This window comes from Bos indicus x Bos taurus, chromosome 22, assembly GCF_003369695.1.
Source record: "Bos indicus x Bos taurus breed Angus x Brahman F1 hybrid chromosome 22, Bos_hybrid_MaternalHap_v2.0, whole genome shotgun sequence".
Taxonomy (NCBI): Eukaryota; Metazoa; Chordata; class Mammalia; order Artiodactyla; family Bovidae; genus Bos; species Bos indicus x Bos taurus.
This window is the reverse complement of record NC_040097.1, coordinates 16,840,994-16,861,799: the sequence shown is the minus strand read 5'-3', so window position 1 is coordinate 16,861,799 and position 20,806 is coordinate 16,840,994. Positions and strand designations below refer to the sequence as shown.

At 47.6% G+C, this 20,806-nt stretch overlaps 1 protein-coding gene across 1 annotated transcript in view; it reads left to right on the top strand.

Annotated features, from left to right (window-relative positions):
- The first annotated feature begins 325 nt into the window (after window positions 1-325).
- The window catches only part of IL17RD (interleukin 17 receptor D), a 68,532-nt gene continuing 48,051 nt past the window's right edge, over window positions 326-20,806 (top strand). Inside the window, exon 1 of the mRNA XM_027522461.1 lies at window positions 326-567. Within this exon, the coding sequence (XP_027378262.1) occupies window positions 442-567 (126 nt within the window). The 5' untranslated portion in view covers window positions 326-441. The remainder of the gene's footprint in view (window positions 568-20,806) is intronic.

Here is a 20,806-nt window from a genome sequence, read left to right as displayed (position 1 = left end):
AAAAGCATCAATTCTTCCACACTCAGCCTTCTTTATGATCCAACTCTCACATCCGTACATGACTACTGGAAAAACCATAACTTTGACTATACTTTGTCGGCAAAGTAATGTCTCTGCTTTTTAATATGCTGTCTAGGTTTGTCCTAGCTTTTCTTCCAAGGGGCAAGCATCTTTTAATTTCTTGGCTGCTGTCACCAAACCAGACTGGGGCGGGGGGGGGGGGCCGGGGGGGGCGGGGGGGGCGGGGCGGGGCGGGGCCAAAACCTGAAGTACGAACCTAGAGGCGGGCCCCGGGGGGAAGGGGCGGTGCTAGGATCCGCAGCGCATGCCCAGTGGTGCTGACCGCTCTGCCGCGGCTGCCGGCGCCACCGCCCACTCCGGGCTGGCCAGCGGCAAGCGGCCGGGGAGCAGAGTAGGGCCCGGCTGGGCGAGCGCACGGCCATGGCCCCGTGGCTGCAGCTCTGCTCGGTCTTCTTCACGGTCAACGCCTGCCTCAACGGTTCGCAGCTGGCCGTGGCTGCAGGCGGCTCCAGCAGAGCGCGGGGCGCCGACACCTGTGGCTGGAGGGTAAGGAGAGGACAGCTAGTTTCTCGCTGTCCCCCAAAGCTCGGGGGCACAGGTGCTCGCGGGCAGTGGAGCCCACGCCGACTTGCCTGCTCTCCGTCCGTGGCGTGCTCGACAGGGCTGGGATCCCGTCTGCTCCCGCCCTCCTGCCGCCCTCCCGGGGCGCGCGTCCGGCTGCCCCCGGCTGGGTTGAAAGAGGCCGCCCGACCCCCGGCTTTGTGTTGCTAATGAGGCGCGGCCACGGGCTGGGGTCCGGCTCCAGGCGGGCGGGCGAGAGGGGCGCCCGGCGGCGAGCGGGAGGAGGGCGCCCCACCCTTTGTTCCAGGCCCGGGACCTCAGGGCAGCGCTTCCCCGGGATAGGATCCTCCGCGCTGTCCGAATGGGGGGCGCTTTGGAGCGGGAGTCTGAGGAGGGGTCTTCCCCCGCACCTCCGGTCCTCAGCTCTGCAAAGGTCTGGGACCGCCAGGCAGGGAACCCTGAATGTTGGGCAGGGGTGCGCCCCGTTCTCGGGACTGCTTTGTTCCTTCTGGGCCAGGCCATCTTACCCCACTTTCACCCCAGCTCAAGATTCCTGTTTGCTTTTGCATTCAGCCCTTTGCCTAGCGGATGGTCTCTCAGATGACCCTCTCTCACCCACGCACACCCCGACCCCGCTTGAGTTGCGGATATTTTTCATGACCAAAGGGAGTGAGATTGTCACCTCGGTCAGGTGTCTGAGAGCAGAGGGGCACCGTCGTTCGTCCTGTGTTTGGAGCCGTCTGCCCCTAACCATCTGAGCGATGGGACATGCGGTTGTGCTTCGGCGGCTTGCCTTCCCAGCTCCTGAGCAGTGCTCCTGGGCTTGGGGAGCGCGAGGACTTGGAGACTGTATCCATCTGATCCCGGCTCCCCTCCCACCTAAGCCAGGGTCAACCTGGCGTGTGGGCACTCACCGCCTTCAGCTTTGTGGAGAGGACACTGGCTTGCAATCAGGCAGCCACGAACATGACCTTGCCTCTTTTCCTGAGCAGCAGCTTTAAGCCTCGATTTCTTCACTTGGAAAATGGGAGTAAATGGGGATTTCCTAGTTTACCTAGCACTGCTTCTCTGAGGGAAGGGTAGGGGGTAGATCTCTTAGAGCAGTGTTCATCCACCTCTTGTGGGGTACTGTGAATGAGCCTCAAGCAGTCACGGCCTAGAACTGGCACCCCTTTAGGAGCACAGGCTGGTGCCTTCACCTCACTTGCCCTGCCTTCAGAGAAACACAGCAAGGAAGACTAGGTACCAGCTGGGTAAGCTGAAATGTCTTCAAACCCAATAGCTGCAGTGTAGACAGCTATAATCCACCTTCTCACGAACCCCATAGTGAACAAAACCTCCTTATTTGAGTAAAACATCGCATTTTCCTACTTTGCCCCATTTTAGTAAAATACCACTATTCTTTCTTTTTTTTCCCCCCAATAGATACCAAGTTTTCCTGTTTTTACGTTTAAAAAGTTTTCCTTAAGGCTATCCCCACATTGACTTACCAGTCTTTAAATTTTTTAGCTCTAAACTGGTATGTTGGTGTTTGAGTGAACAGCATCACAGGCATTTTATTCTGTTTTCATAAGATGGCATAGGTGGATCAGTGTAATTTGCTGTTTTTCTGCGGTTGCCCAGGTGGCTTCATGTGTCCATGCACCAACTGTGTTAAGTTTTAATGCTGTGGGTACAGCAGGTCCCTAAAGGAGCCGAGCTGGTGGCTTTGTGCTATCAGTGAGAATCTGTTCTCCCCTTAACCTGCACCCACATAGTTTTAATGGTGGCCCTCGCTCCAGTGGCTTCGCATTCATGCTGGAGGTAACCTTCTCAACAGCTCTTAACCTTGGTCCCACAGTCCTTCCCTTGGGGTCATCTTCACCTACTTTGTAAATAAGCATGGAAGTCTCAGGGTCACCTCCTGGATTCCGGGCTCTCCCCAACCTAATACCTGGTACCTTCTTTCTTGGACTTGTTCTTTGATGCACGGAGCCCAGCTCACCCACCTGTCTCACATACTCAACTCCCCAGCCTCCACCTGCCCCTCCCACCCTGCTCCCTAACTCCTGTGCCTATGATGCTGCCGAGGGCACGCTTCTTCCCTGCTCCTGGGGTGCCTTTTCCTCCCCTGAGAGCCCCGTGGGCCCAAGACTCAGCTCAGGTGATGTTTCTTCAAGGAGGCCCTCTCTGAATGCTATTCCCCTTGCTTCGCGTTGTCTTGCAGGTCCTTGCCTTTGGCTCTCACCAGACTGCATTGTCAGTATGTGTTCCCATCTGTGTCTTCAGACTAGTTTCCTTAGCCAGGCACTTAACCTCTTGTTGGTGGGCTCAAGGCTTGGTGCACTGTAAATCTTGGCTGAACCCAATTAGACCCCGCAGTCTTCCTGCTAAATCCTGTATTAAGTGATAGATTTTAAGAAGGGGGCAGGGGAGGGATGAAGATCAGAGCAGTGGGCTGCAGTGTCTTCCCTGAGGCAGGCTTTTGTACATGCTGTTCCCGCCTGTGTTCCTTCTCTTTACACCTCAGCCTCCCCTCTCAGCTCCAGCTTCCTTCAGCTCACTTCCTGCAGGAAGCCCCCTCTCCCCCTACCTCCCTAGGTAAATTTTTCCAGAAGTTGCTTTGTTAGAGGGCTGGCCTAGTAAGTACTGATGTACAGCTACTTGGGTGTCTGATTCATGTCCGTGTGACCTACCTGACAGTGGGTGTTCAACCCGTAGACCTTGGTCTCAGTTCTGAGGTTGCTTACCGTCTATTTGGGGTCGCGCTCATATCTAACAGTAGGGATTGATGCTGTGTGATGCGAACAAGTGAAGGCTTCCTGTGGGTCTAGGTCACACAGAACCTGGAGGGTAGAGGCACAGCAAGGCAGAGACGTGAGCCCTGAAGGAGGTGCAGGATCTGGGTGCTGGAGAGGAACTGAGCGATTGACCCCCTGCTCTCGATGGAGCGGGTGTTCCAGGAACTCTTGCCCCTGCAAGAATGTGTGTTTTCCCAGGACTCACAAGGTGACTGGAGCCAGCTAACCCTCAGCAGCTGTAACCCTCCCTTTGGGGTTGCTCTCAGAGGAGCCAGCCTGGTTTAAGTGGTCAGATTTCACAACCTCTCGTTATTAGTGGGGCAATTAAGGGGCTGATACCATCTCAGTGTTTTAGAAATGAGTTGTGGGCACACTTCCTCAACTGCTTTAAAAACAGAGTCTCTTAGGGCACTTGCCAGGTAAAGTTGCCCTTTTTGAGTAATACAGTTTTCTCAAAGAAGTAACAAGTTGTAAAACTTCCAGAGGGGCCAGCATCCTCCTTGAGAGTCTTAACTGCTTGCTTCTTGGAAGTGGAGTGGTTGTGTTTGTGATGTGTAATTATATCAGTCACTTGCACAGAGGTTCCCCCCACCCCGCCCTCTCCTTGCCTTGCTCATTGTTTTAAGAAGCCTATACATGGAACAAGGAGTTAGAAATCTATTCCCACAGGTTTTTATTCAGTGGCTTTTCCTGCAGTGGAGGAGGAAGGAACATTTCTTGCCTTCTTACCTAAATGGGATACCCCTTCCCTGGTCTATTATCCCTGAAACTCAATTTCCACTGCCTCCCCTCCCAAAAGTCTGCTTCTTCAGGAATTCAGGAAGCCAGAATGCTGGCATCGTCTTTACAATGAAGTGCAAGTTTCCCATTTAAGGCAAATACTTCATCTCAAAAGGTAGGAAGAAATAGGGTGGTACTTGGAAAAGAAGAAGTTGCAGCTGATTAAAATTTAGGTTCTTGATAAAAGTCCAATCCAAGAACTCCCTTGGCTGCGAGCCCAGCCATGTTTATTTAATTCTGAATTGGATGTGTTTTCATTCACTTTCAGCTCGTGGCTCTCAAGCCTGCATCTGATCTGCCTGTCCTGTGCCTGTGTTGTCCATGTTACACATTGCGTCTCTAAGTTAAAAATGACTCAGCCCTGGTTGACACATTTTCAGAGAAACATGTTTATAAGAAAGAAGCGTGATGCTTTCTTCCAGCCTGCTTTGCTCTGTTAATTGGGAATCCTCTGGCTGGGGTCCATCTTTCTTGAGCAGCCCTCGCTTCCCATCCCTCCCCCATCCGTCCAATGGACCCAGAGCCCCTGCAGTGCCTGAGGCATTGTGCTAGTTATTAACTGGGTGGGTGGGGGGGCTGCGGCAGGGGGAGATTGGGAGGGTATAGCTGGGTGAATGAGCCCAGCAGCTAAGTACTGGCTGGGGCACTATTTCCTTCTAGACATTTCTCAAAGTGAAGTCCAGAGCCCTTCCAGTATCAGGATTGCCTTGGGAGCTCATTAAAATGCAGATTCAAGGCCAGTGAGACCAGAATGGGCATGAGGTGGGTGGGGTCCAGGAACTGATATTTTAGCAAGTTCCTCTGATGCTCTCAGCGGTGAGAATCACTGCTCTAGGAGAGAAGACTTCTGTGATGGCAAGAAGGAGGTGAGAAGCCACACCGTAAACATTTAAAATCAGAGCTTGACGTTAAATTACTTCACTGGACCTTTAGAATGGAAAGTGGAGACTTTGTCCAAGCCCTGGAAAATGGCAGGGGTGAGGCTGGCTGAGGGGACCTGGGGAGCCAGTGGTTCCGGGGGTGCCTCTGGTGCTAGGGACTGAAGAGGAGGCTGGGGGTGAAGGGGACTGACGCCTCCACTGGATTCCTCCCCAGAACAGCTGGGCCTGTCTGGAAAACAGTCTCAGGAAAGAGTCGAGTAGGGTCCAAATCATATTCTCAGCCGTTCAAACCTTTCAGACAGCTTCCTTACGAAGGAAAGAACTGCTAATGCTTTTTTAAGTCTTTATTTTAAGTTGAGTATTTCTCATGCTTCATTTGGCTTAAAATGTATTGGTTTTTTTTTTTTTTTTTTTAAAGCTTTCAAACTCTCTTTCCCTCATCAGTCCCTAAACTTTTCACATACCATGCCCAGCAGATGTCTGCTGCTGCTGAGGCCATCCCATCAACAGTTAGTTGTTCCTTTCATTCCTTGCTGCCTCTTGTGTCTGCCCCTGATGGATGGGTTCTTAGGCTTCTGGAAGCTCGGGGCCCCTCACCCTCCATCTGTAAAAAAAAAAAAAAAAATGGGATGAAGCAGGGGTTCAGGTACCCTTAGAACTTAACAGGCTGGGCTGGGGGACAGGTCTGTCTTTGGAGCAGACCTTTGTCCAGCCACCCGAGACTGGCAGCCAAGACCATTTCTGTTTCACATCCCCCGCAAATCTGGAAGTTTTCCTGACCTCAGCGGGCCCCAGGGACCTGTCTGTGCTGGTGCGGCAGGCCCCATCTCCAGGCAGCCTGACTTGCCTGGGCAGTGGGGGGCAGTGTCCTCCTGGGCAGTGTTTGTCTTCGCTGCTGGGATGTTCTGAATGGGCCTGACACATGATTAGGTGACTGATGGCCCCACAACACATTGTCTCCTCCAGGGCCTGGGGCCTTTGAAGCTCTTCCCTGTGGGAAGTAAAGAGACTATTTGCTCTATTAAAATGCCTTGGTATTTCCTCTTGTTTAACCACAGGCCACTTCCTCTCTGCCACTCTAAACCCGGCAGGGCCACCGGCTGATTGAAAAGACACAAGCCCAGGAGTGATCACATCCTATTGAAACAGATAGTCTTACTGCAGATTAAAGCTGGGGCAAGAAGAGACCAAATCTAAGAGGGATTCCTTGAGATGCTCCTTATCTTGCTCAAATTTAGCCTGTTGATATCATTCACACTTAAAGTCATGAATGCATTCTTTTTTTGTTTTGTTTTTTTCAGAAGGCACTCCTCCTAAGTTGTAACCAAATGAGTTAGTGTGTGTTTCATTTACATAAAGCAGGTTAAAGTGACGATCCACTGAATTTCTCATTGTGTGAGTTGGGAACGCTTCAGTGTCTGGGAAGGGCATGATGTCTGTTCATAGGAAACCATACTTGGCTTATTCTCTGCTTGTAGATCCTGCCTGTTTGTTCTCATGTGCTCAGAAACCCAAGTAAGACGTTTATAGCTTAACTAATACCAAGAATATATCTGGGGAGACTGTCTCTCCTGCTTTCCCGAGCAGTATCTTGAGAAGGTTTAATTAATAACACCAGGCATGAAACTAAAAATTGAACAATTGAAAAATTACCTACAGTAAACAAAGACTGAAATTTAAACTCCATCCGTACCCTGTTTCTTTTGAAGGGGCCTAAAAAGGGAATGACTAGTGAGTCTCTAATGAAGACTATTATTTTAACATTTGCAACTCCATTGTTCAAAGCATCCATGATAAAAACAGCTTTCCTTTTCTTTGGTTCCTTGTTTGGAAATGTTGGGGAAAGGTGGATGTAGCTAATTAAGGCTACAACATTTAAAGGGGGGAGCTTAATAAGTACCAGCTGTCCTCAACAAATCAACCGGGTGGATGACAAAATAAAGATGTGATGTGAACACACATGTAATTCTCTTCTAAAACGGAAGTTGGCCTATAAATTGTCTGATTTAATAGGGTAAATGAAAACTACCTCTACTATGCACTTTAAGAAGCATTTGTTTTATAGTAAACCTCATGTCTTATTTGCATAAAGCCTGTGCATTAAAAGTTGTAAGGGCAGTAGATGGCAGGTACTGTGGAAAGTTTAATACACTGTAATTCTTCTGTCCGTTTCTTCACTCTAAAGCTGATCTTAATAGACATTAATCATGAGGCTTTTCATTAAAATTACTACATCATAGGGAAGCTTGCTTGAACTTATCAGAAATGCCTATAAAATTGTAGCCATGACTTTTGAAAAGAGAATTTGGAAATTGATAGCATTAATGAAAATGTTCAGGTGGAAATTTACCTTTTACACATTAAATGAATATTTCAAATGAATCCTTTTAAATCATAAGGGATCAGGCTTTAAATATAGCTGTTTTTCAAATTTGAAAGTCCTTTACTCCCTAAAAAACCAGGAGTTTTTCCAAGTGTTCTGTTTTGTCAGTTTTGTAGATTTTTTCCCCCCATTGAATGGTAACCCTTTAAAAAAATGCTGGCTGTGGCCCCAGACTTCTGTTCTGAGCTGGGCTGTTTGACTTGCTAGTGGGAGGTTGATGGGGATAGAGGGAGGGTTTCCTTGGAAAGAAGAGGTACGTTTCCCTGAGACGGGCCATATGGTTCTCTATGATTTTATTCTGTCCAGGTGATTTCTGGTTTCTCTTCTGAAAAGCGTTTCTTTCCCTTTTATCTGAGGAAAATACAATGCAATCCAGACGAAACGCAGGAGCGAGCGGTCAGCCTGAGCGTGATCCCAGCTGAGTGACCGCACATCGCCTCCATCCTCTGGAGGGGGCACATTTGCCCTGGGTGGAGCCCAGGCACCCACACGGTTATAGGATTTGCTGTGACTGCTTCCTGTCTGCAGTTCACAAAGACATTTGGAGTGAGGCGGCAAGAGCAGCTCCTCTGTGTCAGGCCATGGTGTAGTACTGTGGTTACATTTTCTGGGGAAGTACAAAGAGGAGTGGGACCAGGCGCCTGGCTGCAGTGGCTTCCTACCCAGGCGGGGCTGCGAGGCCTGGGGGCTCAGAGACAGCGAGATGCAGGGAGCTCCCCCTCCTCGCTCTGCCTGGCCCACTCCCCCAGAGTAGTATGAACCAGGGTTCCTGCTCCGCATCCCAGAACATTCCGCCTGTGCATTTGCCTTGGCAAATGCCTTGCCTTGCCTGTGGCAAGCAGGGTGATGAGGGGCTTGTGTTTGAGGTGCTGCTTGGCCCCTACTTTGCAGACTCTGGCTTTGTAGCTCACGTCTTGGTTGATTCCCAGGAGCTCTGGCTACTTGTTTTGCCTCAGTTTCTCCTGCTTTGGAGGAGACTCGCCTTTCCCTGGGAGGCTTCTCCACAAAGGCCCCCCAGCCTCCCTCCATGTGACTTTCACCTTTGCCAGGAAGCCTACCTTAAGTGAAATCAGACCACTCCCCCTCCACCGCCGGCCTCCCATCATGGCTCCAGATTTAGTGAGGGCGCATCCTGCCTTCTGCAGTGATGCAGTCAAGAAGGGGAATCTTGATCTGTTTATGAAGAAGACACTTAATTTGGATGGTTCAGAGGAGGCTTTGAGGAAGAGATTAGATGGCTAGAGAAGACAGACTTCGCCCAGGGGACTTTTGAGCAGGGCCTCTGGCAAGTGGAGCCCGGAGGTGAGGGACAGTTTGGGCAGAAAGAAAAATGTGAGTAAAGCTGGAGGAGGGCGGCTCCTCGGAGGCGGTGGGGACAAGAAGGCTGAAGACCGAGCCTGGGACTAAAGGGGTGTGCTGAGTTTTACCCACATATGCACCTGTCAGGAATGGTGACACTTGGAAGGTTTCTCCAGCAGCCAAACAGCTTGATAGAGGTGACCCTCAGCGACCTTCATTCCTTCATTCAGTGTGTATTTGGTGCTTTCTATGTGCGAGGCCTGGTTTCTGGAGCTTAGATTGTACTAAGGAAGACAAATAGGATAACAAACTGCCAGAACCTGACCACTGTATTTAAAATAGCAACCACTACTCTCTGTTGCTCACCATTTTTCTTCACTTGAGTTTTCTCCATAGAACTTTTTTTTTTTTTTTTTACCATGAAACACACAGTATTTTCTGGTCTGCCTGTGCGTTTCCCTTGCTCCCTGAGGGCAGGGCCTTGATCTGTTTTGCTTCCTGTTGTAGCAGGAGATCAGCAGTGGCACACAGTAGATTCTCCCTCTGTGTGACCAAGTGCCCTGCAGGAAACCAGGGGCCATGAGAGCGGGCGATCTTGGTGGCCTCTCTGAGCAGGTGTCATGTAAGGCGAGCAGTTGTATTAATAATGCCAATGTCCTCTGAAGTTCTGATTTTCTTTTATCTTTTAAATTTTATTTTGACTGGAGTATAATTGGCTTTATTTATGTTTTCTTAACATTGGTGCATCATGTTGCATTAGGTGCTGAGCGTTGCATAAAAATACATCCGACTTCATCCACACTGCGGATGATTGGCACCGTGTCCCCAATACTGGCCAACCACTGGGCTGCAGGACAGGTTCCCAGGGAACAAGAGAGGCGGGAACCGGGGCTGGTCCTGGATGGCAGTCACACTTAGGGAAGGGTTGGATTCTTGAAGAGGGGGTGTTTGGACTGTCCAGGTTACGCTACACGGTGAATGGAAAAAAAAAGTAAACGAACGAAAAAGGACTAAGGGCTAACTAAGCATCCTGGTTTTGGACTTCATGAAACAATGTGAACGAGATGACCCTCACTCCCTGGCAGCAGCCCTTAGTGGTATGTGAAAACTTGGTGGTTTTAACAGAGAATCAAGCCTCATTTTCTTTCGGTCCCCTTGGGTTGTGAATGCCTTTCATTTTCTGAAGTCACCCACCGGTCCATCCAGAATCAAAGATGCTCTTTGCCTTCTTTCCAGGGCTGTGGGTTTGCCGGCCAGCTGTGGTAATGAGTTTCTGCCCAGCTTTGATTTCCATGCCTTGCCTCCCCGTGGGAGGAACTGGATATTTCTGATCTTACCTCTGCTCATATTCAGATCCAGCCAAGCAATCAGTGACTTCCCGGGCTTTTTTGTGGGAGACTGTGGGAAAAGTCCTGGTTGGCTGGCTATGAATTAATGAAATCCTTAGAAGGCTTCCCTAAAGATAGCTCCTGTGGTTTTAAAAAAATAGCATTGCCTTTTTTAATTTGAGCAAGAGGTCATGGAGTTTTACCGAAATTAAGCAGGGAAAATGTAACATCTGGTTGTGCGGCCTGAAGACCGCTGTACGGGGGCGGGGGCGATGGGCTCCCAGTGTCCGGCATGCCAAGGTGCGCGCCACCCAGGCCTCTCAGGGCCGCTCTGGACACGTAGCCTGCCCCTTTGTTCTCCTCCCTGCGTTTTGAACCTCAAGACACAGAAATGCTATCCTGACATCTTTTCAGTTGAGCACATTTCCCGTCTACTGAGCTTTATTCCTTATGCTTAAAGGGTCACACTGCCCACCCCCCCCCACCCCCCCGCCTTTTAAGTGCATAGTTTTCAAGTTGGAGATTAGTATAATCATTGCCTTTATCTCATTAAAAAAAGATGGGGTAGATAATGGGAGAGAGCTTGGGTGGAAGGCAGGGGAGTTTTAAAGAGCCGTTCTGAAAACTGGAATTCTGATAAGAGGAGGAAGAGAATGATAAATTGCAGACAAGTTTTAGGGAAAGGCATAAAGGCATTTTAAAGGGACTTATGCCTTTTATAAAGGCAGAAACCTAAATTATCTTATATGTCTGCTGTGTGTATATACGCCCCCCACCACCCAGTTAAGTGAATAATAAGTCACATTACTATGTTTTTAAACAATTTATGTCAATTCTGAACCTATTCTGTATTAAGACTTTATATTTGGGAGCACACATTTTCTGCAACTAAACTGAAAGGTGAAATCGTTGCCGCCCAGCGCCCATGCAGACCAGCAGTCACTCGTGCCTGGGGCTTCCCTTTACTGTACTCTCTCCCACATATTTTGGATTGTGAAAATTTCAAACCTGTAGAAAAGTTGAAAGATCAGTGGGGTGAACACGAATTTCCCCTTAGCTGAGAGTCACCAGTGCTTTGTCCCCGTGTACCTCAGTTGTCCACCAGTGTCCTTCATGATTTCTTTCTGAATCACATTCCAGGATTCAGACAAGAGCCATTCACGGCTTGTAGACATACCCTGTCTCTTTAGTCTCCTTGCATCTGATGGAGTCCCTACATCTCTTTTTTGATCTTTTGTAACATATACATTCTGAAGAGTCGGGGTCACTTGTGGTATAGACGGTCACACAATTTGAGTTTCTGATTGTTTCCTCATGATTAGGGTCAAGTTAAAATTTCGCAAGATCTCTCTAAAAGTTCAAGTGCAATGTTGTTGGATTTTAGGTATCAGTAGGTAACAAAGATTGCTCTAGCAAAGAGCAAAATGTGTTTTTTTCTACTTGAAATTATTGCACGTAGAGACCTTTCTAATGATTTAACTCAGTTTGGTCTTGTATTATTCATTCTTTTTTTTTGTTTGTTTGTTTAATTCAGTGCTATACAGAAAGACTTCTCTTTTACTTTACTGGGAGTCCAAAGAAATGGCAAGGTGTCTTTTGCACTATCTTGTAATTTAACTTTTTTCCATGAAGACGATCTGGAATCAGCTGTGCTCTCAAAATTGGGAGTGTCACGTCCCAAGAGTGCTTAAGGTTTTTGCCATTCACTGGAGCTTGTTTCAAAGAGTTGTAGATGTCACCCTCAGCGACTGACCAGGAATGAGTTCCTATTATAGCTTCTGCTTTGGCCTGGGTGAGTGCATGGCCGAGTGCTCCCTCACACCAAACTCAGCCGCTTCTTTCCTTTGTGCTGAGAAAACATTGAGCTTTATTTCCAGAAAAGGCCTTTTCCTTCTCCACTCAGAACATGTCCTTAAAGTCAGTTTCCAGCCTTCTCCTTCTGTGAGTACATGTTGCCTGAATTATTTTATTAGAGACCCTTAAGAGAGTTTATTTGTTTAACGTGAATTACTATCTTCTACCTCATGGCATGCTTTTATTTTTTATCCCTACTCTAGATTTCAGGGCCAAAGACACAGAAAATTAATATTGATTATTTTTAAAAGTAAGTTAAAATGTCAAAAAGCAACAAGTTTTTATTCTCCCAGGGTACCAGGGAGACGACAGAGACAAAACCTCCATCTTTTATTCATAAGTACAGGGAGCTGGCGAGAGCGCAGGCAGGCCTGTGTGCCCAGCATTTGTTCAGCTTTCAGGACCAGGCCTCCTCCCCTGCTGGCCGTGAAATGTCATGCCGAGATGCAATAGTGGGACATTCAGCGTCCAGAGAATGGACTGCAGAGATTCAGTCGTGCTTTTCATTTTATTTTCTGGCACAGAATCCACAGTCGCCTCTGTGGCCTGACAGCAAAAGGCCGGAGAAGGATGGCTTGGGGTGCTGTGCTAGAGTACACGCGGGGCACCGAGGCGGCCAGGGTGTACCTGGGGAAAGGGCGACCGGCTGCCTGGCTGAGTCTGGTGTGCTCTGCTCAAGGAGAGAGAATGCTAGTTTCCATGGCTCTGCTCCCTTTGGTTTTGGTGGGGGAGGAAGTGCAGAGTGCTTTCCAGTTGAGAAATCACTAACCATCTCTGTGTAGAGGGCAGCCCTGGGGCGGGGAGCTAAGGCTCGGAGGCTCTTTGGACTCTGATGTTTTCTTTAGAAAAAGAGAAATCACGCAGCATTTGCTAAACAGGCTTTAGAGCAACAGTTTTCAATTGAGGGTGATTGGGGTATCTCTGGCAACACTTTTGATTGTACTGGGAGGGGTTTTGCTGCTGGCATTTAGTGGGTAAGGGCCAAGGATGCCATTAAACATCTCAAAATGCACAAGTCAGCCTTCCCCAATAATGGCCCAAAAGGTCAGTAGTGCTGAGGTAGAGAAACTCTGATTTTGGAGTCCCTTTTTAGTATTTGAATTTCGCAGCTCACTTAGCCTTATAACACTTTTTAACTTCCTTTCTGTTTAATAGAAGCTGCTGGTTCTATAAATCTGCACTCAGGATGAATTTCCATTAAAGTCTCTAAGACATATGATTAAACTATTGTGGTGCTCCGTGAAGATACGCCCTGAATGCAACTACTATTTAAAATGCAAAAAGACGGTGGGGTTTTTTTTTTGGTCATAATTTGATCAAAGTAGCATAACCTGTGCCTCTGTTTTTGTTACTCACTGATGGTCTGTGGATAACATTACATTTTTTCAGCATGAAACCCAACACTTCAAATCCCTAAAGCAGTCTCAAATTTATGGTTAATAAAAGCATTTATTGTACTGGATGTCATCTGTTATATCACTCTGGGGCTAGAAACTGGCAAGCAGTGGACAGGAAATATTTTCATTTCAAATCGCTTCAATCTTATGGTCTAGGGGCAGAAGTGTCTGATTTCAGGAAAGCCGCGGTGAATAGCATAGTAATGAATGCATTTTTAGTTGATTAAGCAGGCATTCTCTCCCTTTCAAACAGTCTTCTCTCTTAGGCTTGGTGGGGCTAAATAAACATGTGATCTTAAATGATAGCATTTCTTGGGTTGGCCATTCTTCTCCTTTGATCATCGTAAACTTTGCAGAGTGTTTTCCAGGAATCCTCAGCAGGGCAGGAGAAAGCCGGGGAGAAAGGCTCGAGTCAAGTGTTGACCCTCCTTGTAATTGTTTACTTTACGAGCAGAGGGGGTTTTCTGAGATGATGCTGACTCTTCCGAATTCCTCTTTAAAAATGGAATCTAGTACTCTGCCCTCAGGATCACGAATTTAGGAGGGAAAAAAAAAGCCTTGTTATTACTTTTTTTCTTTCTTTTCAAAGGCTGCAATTTTATTGTAACTTGAGTCTTGATCCCCCCACCATCGCCAAGTAAACAGGGTAAGGAGAGTTCCATTCAGAGGCAGCTCTGGGTGGTGATGATGTATCCAGGGTGAGAGGTACCTTTGGTCCCTGCTGCCCAGCGCCTTTGAACGTGTTATGTAAATCATTGCTTCCCCTGAGCCTTGGAGGTAGACGGATTATTTCTGATGTGGTTCCTTTTTTTCCAGATGAGGATTCCAAGGCACAAAGAGCCAGGAAGGGATTAGGATGGGAGGCCACGTGACTCAGAGAGGCCTCTCTCCGCCAGAAACCAGTTCTTACCCTGCCCCCTGCCCCCAGCAGGCCAATTTGCCCTGCCTTCCCAGCACCCAGCCTGAGATGGACATCAGCCATGTGCTGCAGAACAGCTCATGGGGGTGGGAAGAGAGCAAGACTAGATACCAGCGAGTGCTTTGCAGAGAATTAAACCACGATTCGGCATTTACCCTGGAGGTTCCCAAACCTGGCTGAACCCCAGAAGCACCGGACGGAGGAACATTCTTGGGGGTAGGCGGGGGTGGGAGATTCCGGGACTCACCCCAGATCTGCTTAAGTGGGATTTCCCGGGGAAGGCTGGGAATCTGAGTTTTTTTTTAAAAGCTGCCAGATCAGTGATTGCCAGGATTTTTGGGGGGTTGGGGTAGGGGTGGATAGAGGGTTTGACTACAAAGGGGCAGAACAAGGGGATTTTTGGGAGATGATGGAATTGTTCTGTGTGCTGACTCTGGTGGTGGATACACTGATGTATGCATTTATACACCTATTTATATATTTATACACGTGTAAATGCATGAAACATCTTCCCGGGCAGCACTAGCGGTAAAGAACCTGCCTGCCAGTGCAAGAGACAAAAGAGATGGAAGTTTGATTCCTAGGTCAGGAAGATCCCCTGGAGGAGGGCACGCAACCCACTCCAGTATTCTTGCCTGAAGAATTCCATGGACAGAGGAGCCTGGCATAGCGTCGTAAAGAGTAGGACACAACTGAAGCAACTTAGCATTCACTCATGCATACATTTATATGTGTGTAAACTCCTGGAACTGTACACCAAAAACGTCCATATTTACATGTAAAAAAAATGCTGCTCCAGTGAAACTGAGCTATCACTGAGGTGTCAGGTGATGAGTTTTCTAGCTGTGGGAGAATGCTACCTGGAATTGCAGAGGCAGGTAGGCAGATCCTATCGAGTGGAACTTTGTGTAACAATGGACATGTTCTTCTCGCACTGTCCATTTCAGCAGCTGTTCACCATGGTGGCTGAAGTGTGGCCAGCACAGTTGTGGGCCTGAATTTTAAATTGTACTCAAGTTTCAATACCTGCACATAGCTAGGGGCTGCCCCTTGGGCAGCTTGCTTCGGAGGCAGACATTGCCATAATGGGGGGCTTTGGCTTTGTGCCAGCTGCACACAGGGCCCTGTGGTCCTTCGTGCTTGAGGAACAACAGTAAGTCATCCCAGGTAGAGGGAAGAACAGGCACACAGGCCAGCTGTCTGGGTTGGTAGGGGCAGAGGAAAAAGGAACTTTGGAAAGAACAGTGATGTGAGGTGGGCCCAGGCAGGGAACAGTCTCGCCAACTGGAGGAATCAGCTTTTCTTCCCTTATGTGCAGAAGTCTGGGCCAACTGTGGGCCATTTCCTGCCCCAACTTCCCAACCTCGTTCATCTTAAAAAGACACAATAGTTAGCATGTTCCTTAATTGAGCTTTTCTGTTCCCTGAGATGCTGGGAGGTACAGGAAGCCATTGGAGAGTTCAGGGGAATGATGTGCGGATAGGGTTAGGGGGTGCTTCTAGCTTCACAGGGGATTTGCTGGGTCCCCGTGTCAACTTGGACAGGGTGTGATGAAGAACCTGCATGGGCATATCCTGCTGCTCTTTGGGGACGAGATCCTCTGAAGAGGCGCCTGGGCGCAAACCTCCCACCTTAGGCACCCAGTGCACGGCTTCCGTCTCAGTGTGTGTTCAGACACTCTTAAGCCTATCTCCCCACCCTCATGTATTTATGCTGTCTTAAATAGCGTTACTTTTCCAAATGCATTATAAGAGTGAGATTCTGAGAGTGTGACCTTTTATTAATGCAAACCAAATGGGGACAGAAATAATGTTCCAATTTGTCAACATATTTGTTCTTAAATTGGCTAAATGGCTAACAAAAAAATTCATGAGCCACAGGTTTTTATAAATAAGGAGGTTTTGTTAATCTTACATAAAAGAGGGCTTACTCGAGAGCCTAAGGGGGTGGTCTTTTTTTTTTTTTTTTTAAGAAAGGGCTTTAAAATTACAAGAGCTATTTTCTTTATTTTTATATGAAAATGTCACATCTTTGGATCAGGAAGAGAAGGACATTCTGGATCATAATGTCTTTGAGCAGAGGTCCCTTGTGTTGCTTTTATTAATTGGTAACTTCAGTTTAATGCAAAAAAAAAAGCATAATGAGCATTAAATGATTCTTCCATTCTTGAATACATAAACACATCTTGATGCAGAGTTGTAATCACTGCATTTTTTAATGGCTAATTTCACTTTGTTTTTTACTTATGTTAGTTTTCTGATGATCTTCCCATGTTTCGATGTCACGGAGTTCACAGACCTGTCGCTCTTTGTGGCCGTATCTTTCCATGCTGTGTGCCCCCGCCCCTTTTATTGCTCCTGTCCCCCCCGTAGATGAAGCACCCAGGCTGTTTCCAGGTTATTGCTGTTATAAAGCTGCTGTGCATGCCTTCATGCAGATTGCTTTCCTGCCCTCCCACCCTTGCCATTTTGGTTTGTTTCCTTGGCACATAGTGTTTCCCAAAGTGGAATGACCGGGGCAGAGGTTTTATAGCTCTTACTACACGTTGACCAGCTTGCCTTTTGTAACGACTGAGCCAGTTAACAGTGCAGACTTGTGTTTTGAGAAGAGGACAGATTTGGTCCACAAATCCCAGCTCTGCCTTTTGCTACCATTTATTGTGACCTTGGGCAATTTTCTTCATCTGTAAAATGAGTTAATAATCGTTTATCTCCCAGGATTGTTTTGAGGCTTGAATAAGATACTGTTTTAAAAACATTTAGCTCTGTGCCTGGCCACGTAGTAGATACATTTATAATGATTGGTGGCAGATGGCTTTCAGTGAATAAGTGTGCTCGTTTTTCCACATCCTAAAAAACGTTGACATTTATAATTTTTATTTATACTTTGTTATTTGAATGGCACTGTGTATTTGTTTCATTCTGAGTTTACTAGAGTGGGACCGAGTCTTTCCACCTTCTTATTTACCTTCGGAGTAAGTTTTAATGCTTTGTGTGGATGAAATACTGCTCGGTAAAAGTATTAGGGAAAATGTTGAGTAAATGAGGGTTTTAAAATAAGAATATTGATTGAGTGAATCTTTGGGCTTAATAGCTTATTACGAAAACAGCTGAATCTAAGCACTAAGCATTTTCATGGGAATTCTATCTGTACCAGTAATTTGGCTGGCAGACCTTTCTTCAGACATAGATTTTTCCCAGGTTGATTTTGGATTGATCACACATTTCCTGTGAATCGAATATAAATGAATCTTGTTTTACTGGAACTTTTGTGCATCCTGATCTTGGGCTAGAAGTCACTCTGTTAGACGATCTCATATCCGTGTGATCTGCGAGATGAGGGCCTCTCAGGCCAACTATGACTGTCGACAAGGTGGGTGACCCTCTGACTCACAGTTTCTTTACTTACACAATGGGGCGGTCAGACTAGAATTATTCTGAAGAATTTAGGGATTGCTTTTATTGAGATAACTTGAACTTTTAACTCAGAGGGTGTAATTTTTCTATCCTTCCCATTCCATTTCCTTCTTGAGTTGGTCCCTTCTGTTTCCATCTGGATTCTTGCCTCTTGCACCTGGGTGTCTGTTTTTGATCTCTTTTGAGAAAGAAACACCCAGCCTGTGGCCATTTTTGCAGCTCTTTCTATAATAAAAGTAGCATTTGTCCTCCACAAAGGTTTTGTTTTGTTTTGTTTTGTTTTTTGATTCATACACAGGGAATTCCCCAGCAGTCCAGTGGTTAAGACTCTGTGCTTTCATTGCCAAACACATGGGTTTGATCCCTGGTCAGGGAACTAAGATCCCACAAGCTGTGTGGCGGGGCTAAAACAATTTTTTTTGTATCCAGGTTGCTTTATTTCTACAAAGTGTGCCCACCCCATCAACACCTCTGTCATTGTTGATTTGTGTCTGTTGGTGTTTACCTGAAAGTATTCAGTATGTCCACCTGCCTCCATCCTTCACATTTCCTGTATACTTGTCCACATGCCCAAAGACCCCCTCGCATCTCTTGGTTTTTTAAACATTACACTATTGTTAATGATTGCTTTCAACCTACTTAGTCTTCTGGACCAGGAGCTTTTAGGGTCCAATCAATCACTGAGTCCATAAACAAGGGCACTGCCTCAGACTCCCCGTGAGCCCTGAATTCCATCAGGGTGTTGACAGTCCCGGAGGCCTGGACTGCTCTGTCATCGACTGTCAGGGGAAGAGAGGATTTGGGTCTGTGCATAGTGGTGGCGGGGGTGGGAGAGGGCAGCTGCAGATAAAAACTGACCAGAGATAAGAAATAGTTTGTTTGGCAGAAAGTCTGCCTGTGGGTAATTGCAGAGCTGAGAGATTAATTTTCCGTTTCCCTTTCACCCCCATTTGCATTGAATTGCCTTCTTTTTGAAGTATAGTTGATTTACAATATTATATTAGTTTCAGGTCTACAACGTAGTGATTCAGTATTTTTACAGATTTTAGTCCATCTAAAGTTATTATAAAATAATAGTTCTCTTCCCCGTGCTGCGCATTACATCTCTGTATCTTATTTTATAGCTAGCTGTCTCATTAGGAAAGCTGAAGATGTGAAAATAGTCACATGCACATGCATGCCCTCACCAAGGGATTGCTGTCCACTTGGTTTCCATCCAGGTGCTCTCATCCTGAGTGGTTGCCACCTGCCCAGGTTGAAGTGGTGTTGCTTTAGTCCTTGGTGAGGGTCCCATGGATAATGATAAAAATATTTGTGGAAGAAGTAGAATTTAATGTCCATTAAGCTCCCCCTGCCCCACCTTTTTTGCATTAGGCTGAAATTACCAATTCATAAGAACAACACAAGGAAACTCTGCTTGTCAGTGCTAACGGGCAGGCAAGGAGACAAGAATGCTTGATAGGCTGCTAGGAAGCTGGTCATCTCCACAGGGGTCTATGATGCAGGTGGAGGGAGGAAAAGATGGGGAGAGATTGGGGAAGAGGTCACCCATGCAGAGACCAGAATGGCCTACTGCTTGAGGACAGTGAGAAAGCTTTCTTGACGAAGAGTCTTATCTCCCAGGGTCATGCCCTCCGGAAGCTCTGAGCTTAGACAGGAATGATGACAGGATGCCCTGGGAAGGTGCTGGGTGGTTTTAAACCACTTGCAGCAGTGATAGCTGCTGCTGCTGCTGCTGCTGCTAAGTTGCTTCAGTCGTGTCCGACTCTGTGCGACCCCACAGACGGCAGCCCACCAGGCTCCCCTGTCCCTGGGATTCTCCAGGCAAGAACACTGGAGTGGGTTGCCATTTCCTTCTCCAATGCATGAAAGTGAAAAGTGAAAGTGAAGTCGCTCAGTCGTGTCCGACTCTTTTCGACCCCATGGACTGTGGCCTACCAGGCTCCTCTGTCCATGGGATTTTCCAGGCAAGAGTACTGGAGTGGGGTGCCATTGCCTTCTCCTCAGCAGTGATAGAGCAGTGTCTTAATCCCCTGCAGAAAGGACTGAGATGTGCGTGATACATGCCGCTTGCACCTCTGAATACCCTTACCCCAAGAAATACAGCTTGGTTGTGAACACTTCCCCTGAACCTTTACCAGCACCCCGTGATTTGATGTTTCCCTTCTGTAGCCTGTAACTTGTGGTACTCTGCCAGAAAGGCACTGGACAGGATAGCCCGTGTTTGGGTTCACAGGCACTCTTGACGGTCTCCCCAGTGCCACCAGCTGGTTCCTCACTGAGTGAGTTGCTGTGCTTTGCTGGTAAGACTGAGGATGAGGAGAGGCATGGGAGGAAGGGGCCAGTCTCCTCAGGATCTGCTCCTTAATGGGAACTAGTTCTCTTTGTTCCACTCTGGGCTGGTTGAAGCTTCAACCCTTGTAGAAAGCTCTGTCTTCGGTGAAAAACATCTTGAAATAGGCTTCATACCTATGGAAATTGAAAAGGAGATTAATCATAGGGACTGTTTCTCCTGTTCTGATGTGCCTCCTGCCCCCTGTAAGTACAGACATATTTGAGAAGCACCACTGTTCTAATTTGGAAACGTGAAGCTGGCCGCTCCCCAAAGGTGCTCCCTCACCCAGTCTTCACTCAGGCAGGCTCTTCCACCTGAGTGTCACTTCCTGGCCCCCGTCTGAGTCGATTTTAGACCCTTTGCTGCTGCTGCTGCTAAGTCACTTCAGTCGTGTCCGACTCTGTGCGACCCCACAGATGGCAGCCCACCAGGCTCCCCTGTCCCTGGGATTCTCCAGGCAAGAACACTGGGGTGGGTTGCCATTTCCTTCTCCAATGCATGAAAGTGAAAAGTGAAAGTGAAGTCACTCAGTCGTGCCCGACTCTTCGAGACCCCATGGACTGCAGCCCACCAAGCTCCTCCATCCATGGGATTTTCAGGCAAGAGTACTGGAGTGGGGTGCCATAGACCCTTTGTGCGCTCTGCAAATCCTGGGTGCCCTGTGAATAGGGCTGGATTACTTACTGAGTAGATACTCAGTCTACACACATTAGGGCTATGGGTTAAAGGGGTTTGGGGTTTTTTTCTCCCATTTTGGAGTGTGTGATGCCAGGAGGATCTTGGTGACTTGGCTCATCTGCATGGAGGTGCCACCCTGCCTATTTCCATAGGGTTGCTGGCAGCCTGCGGGGA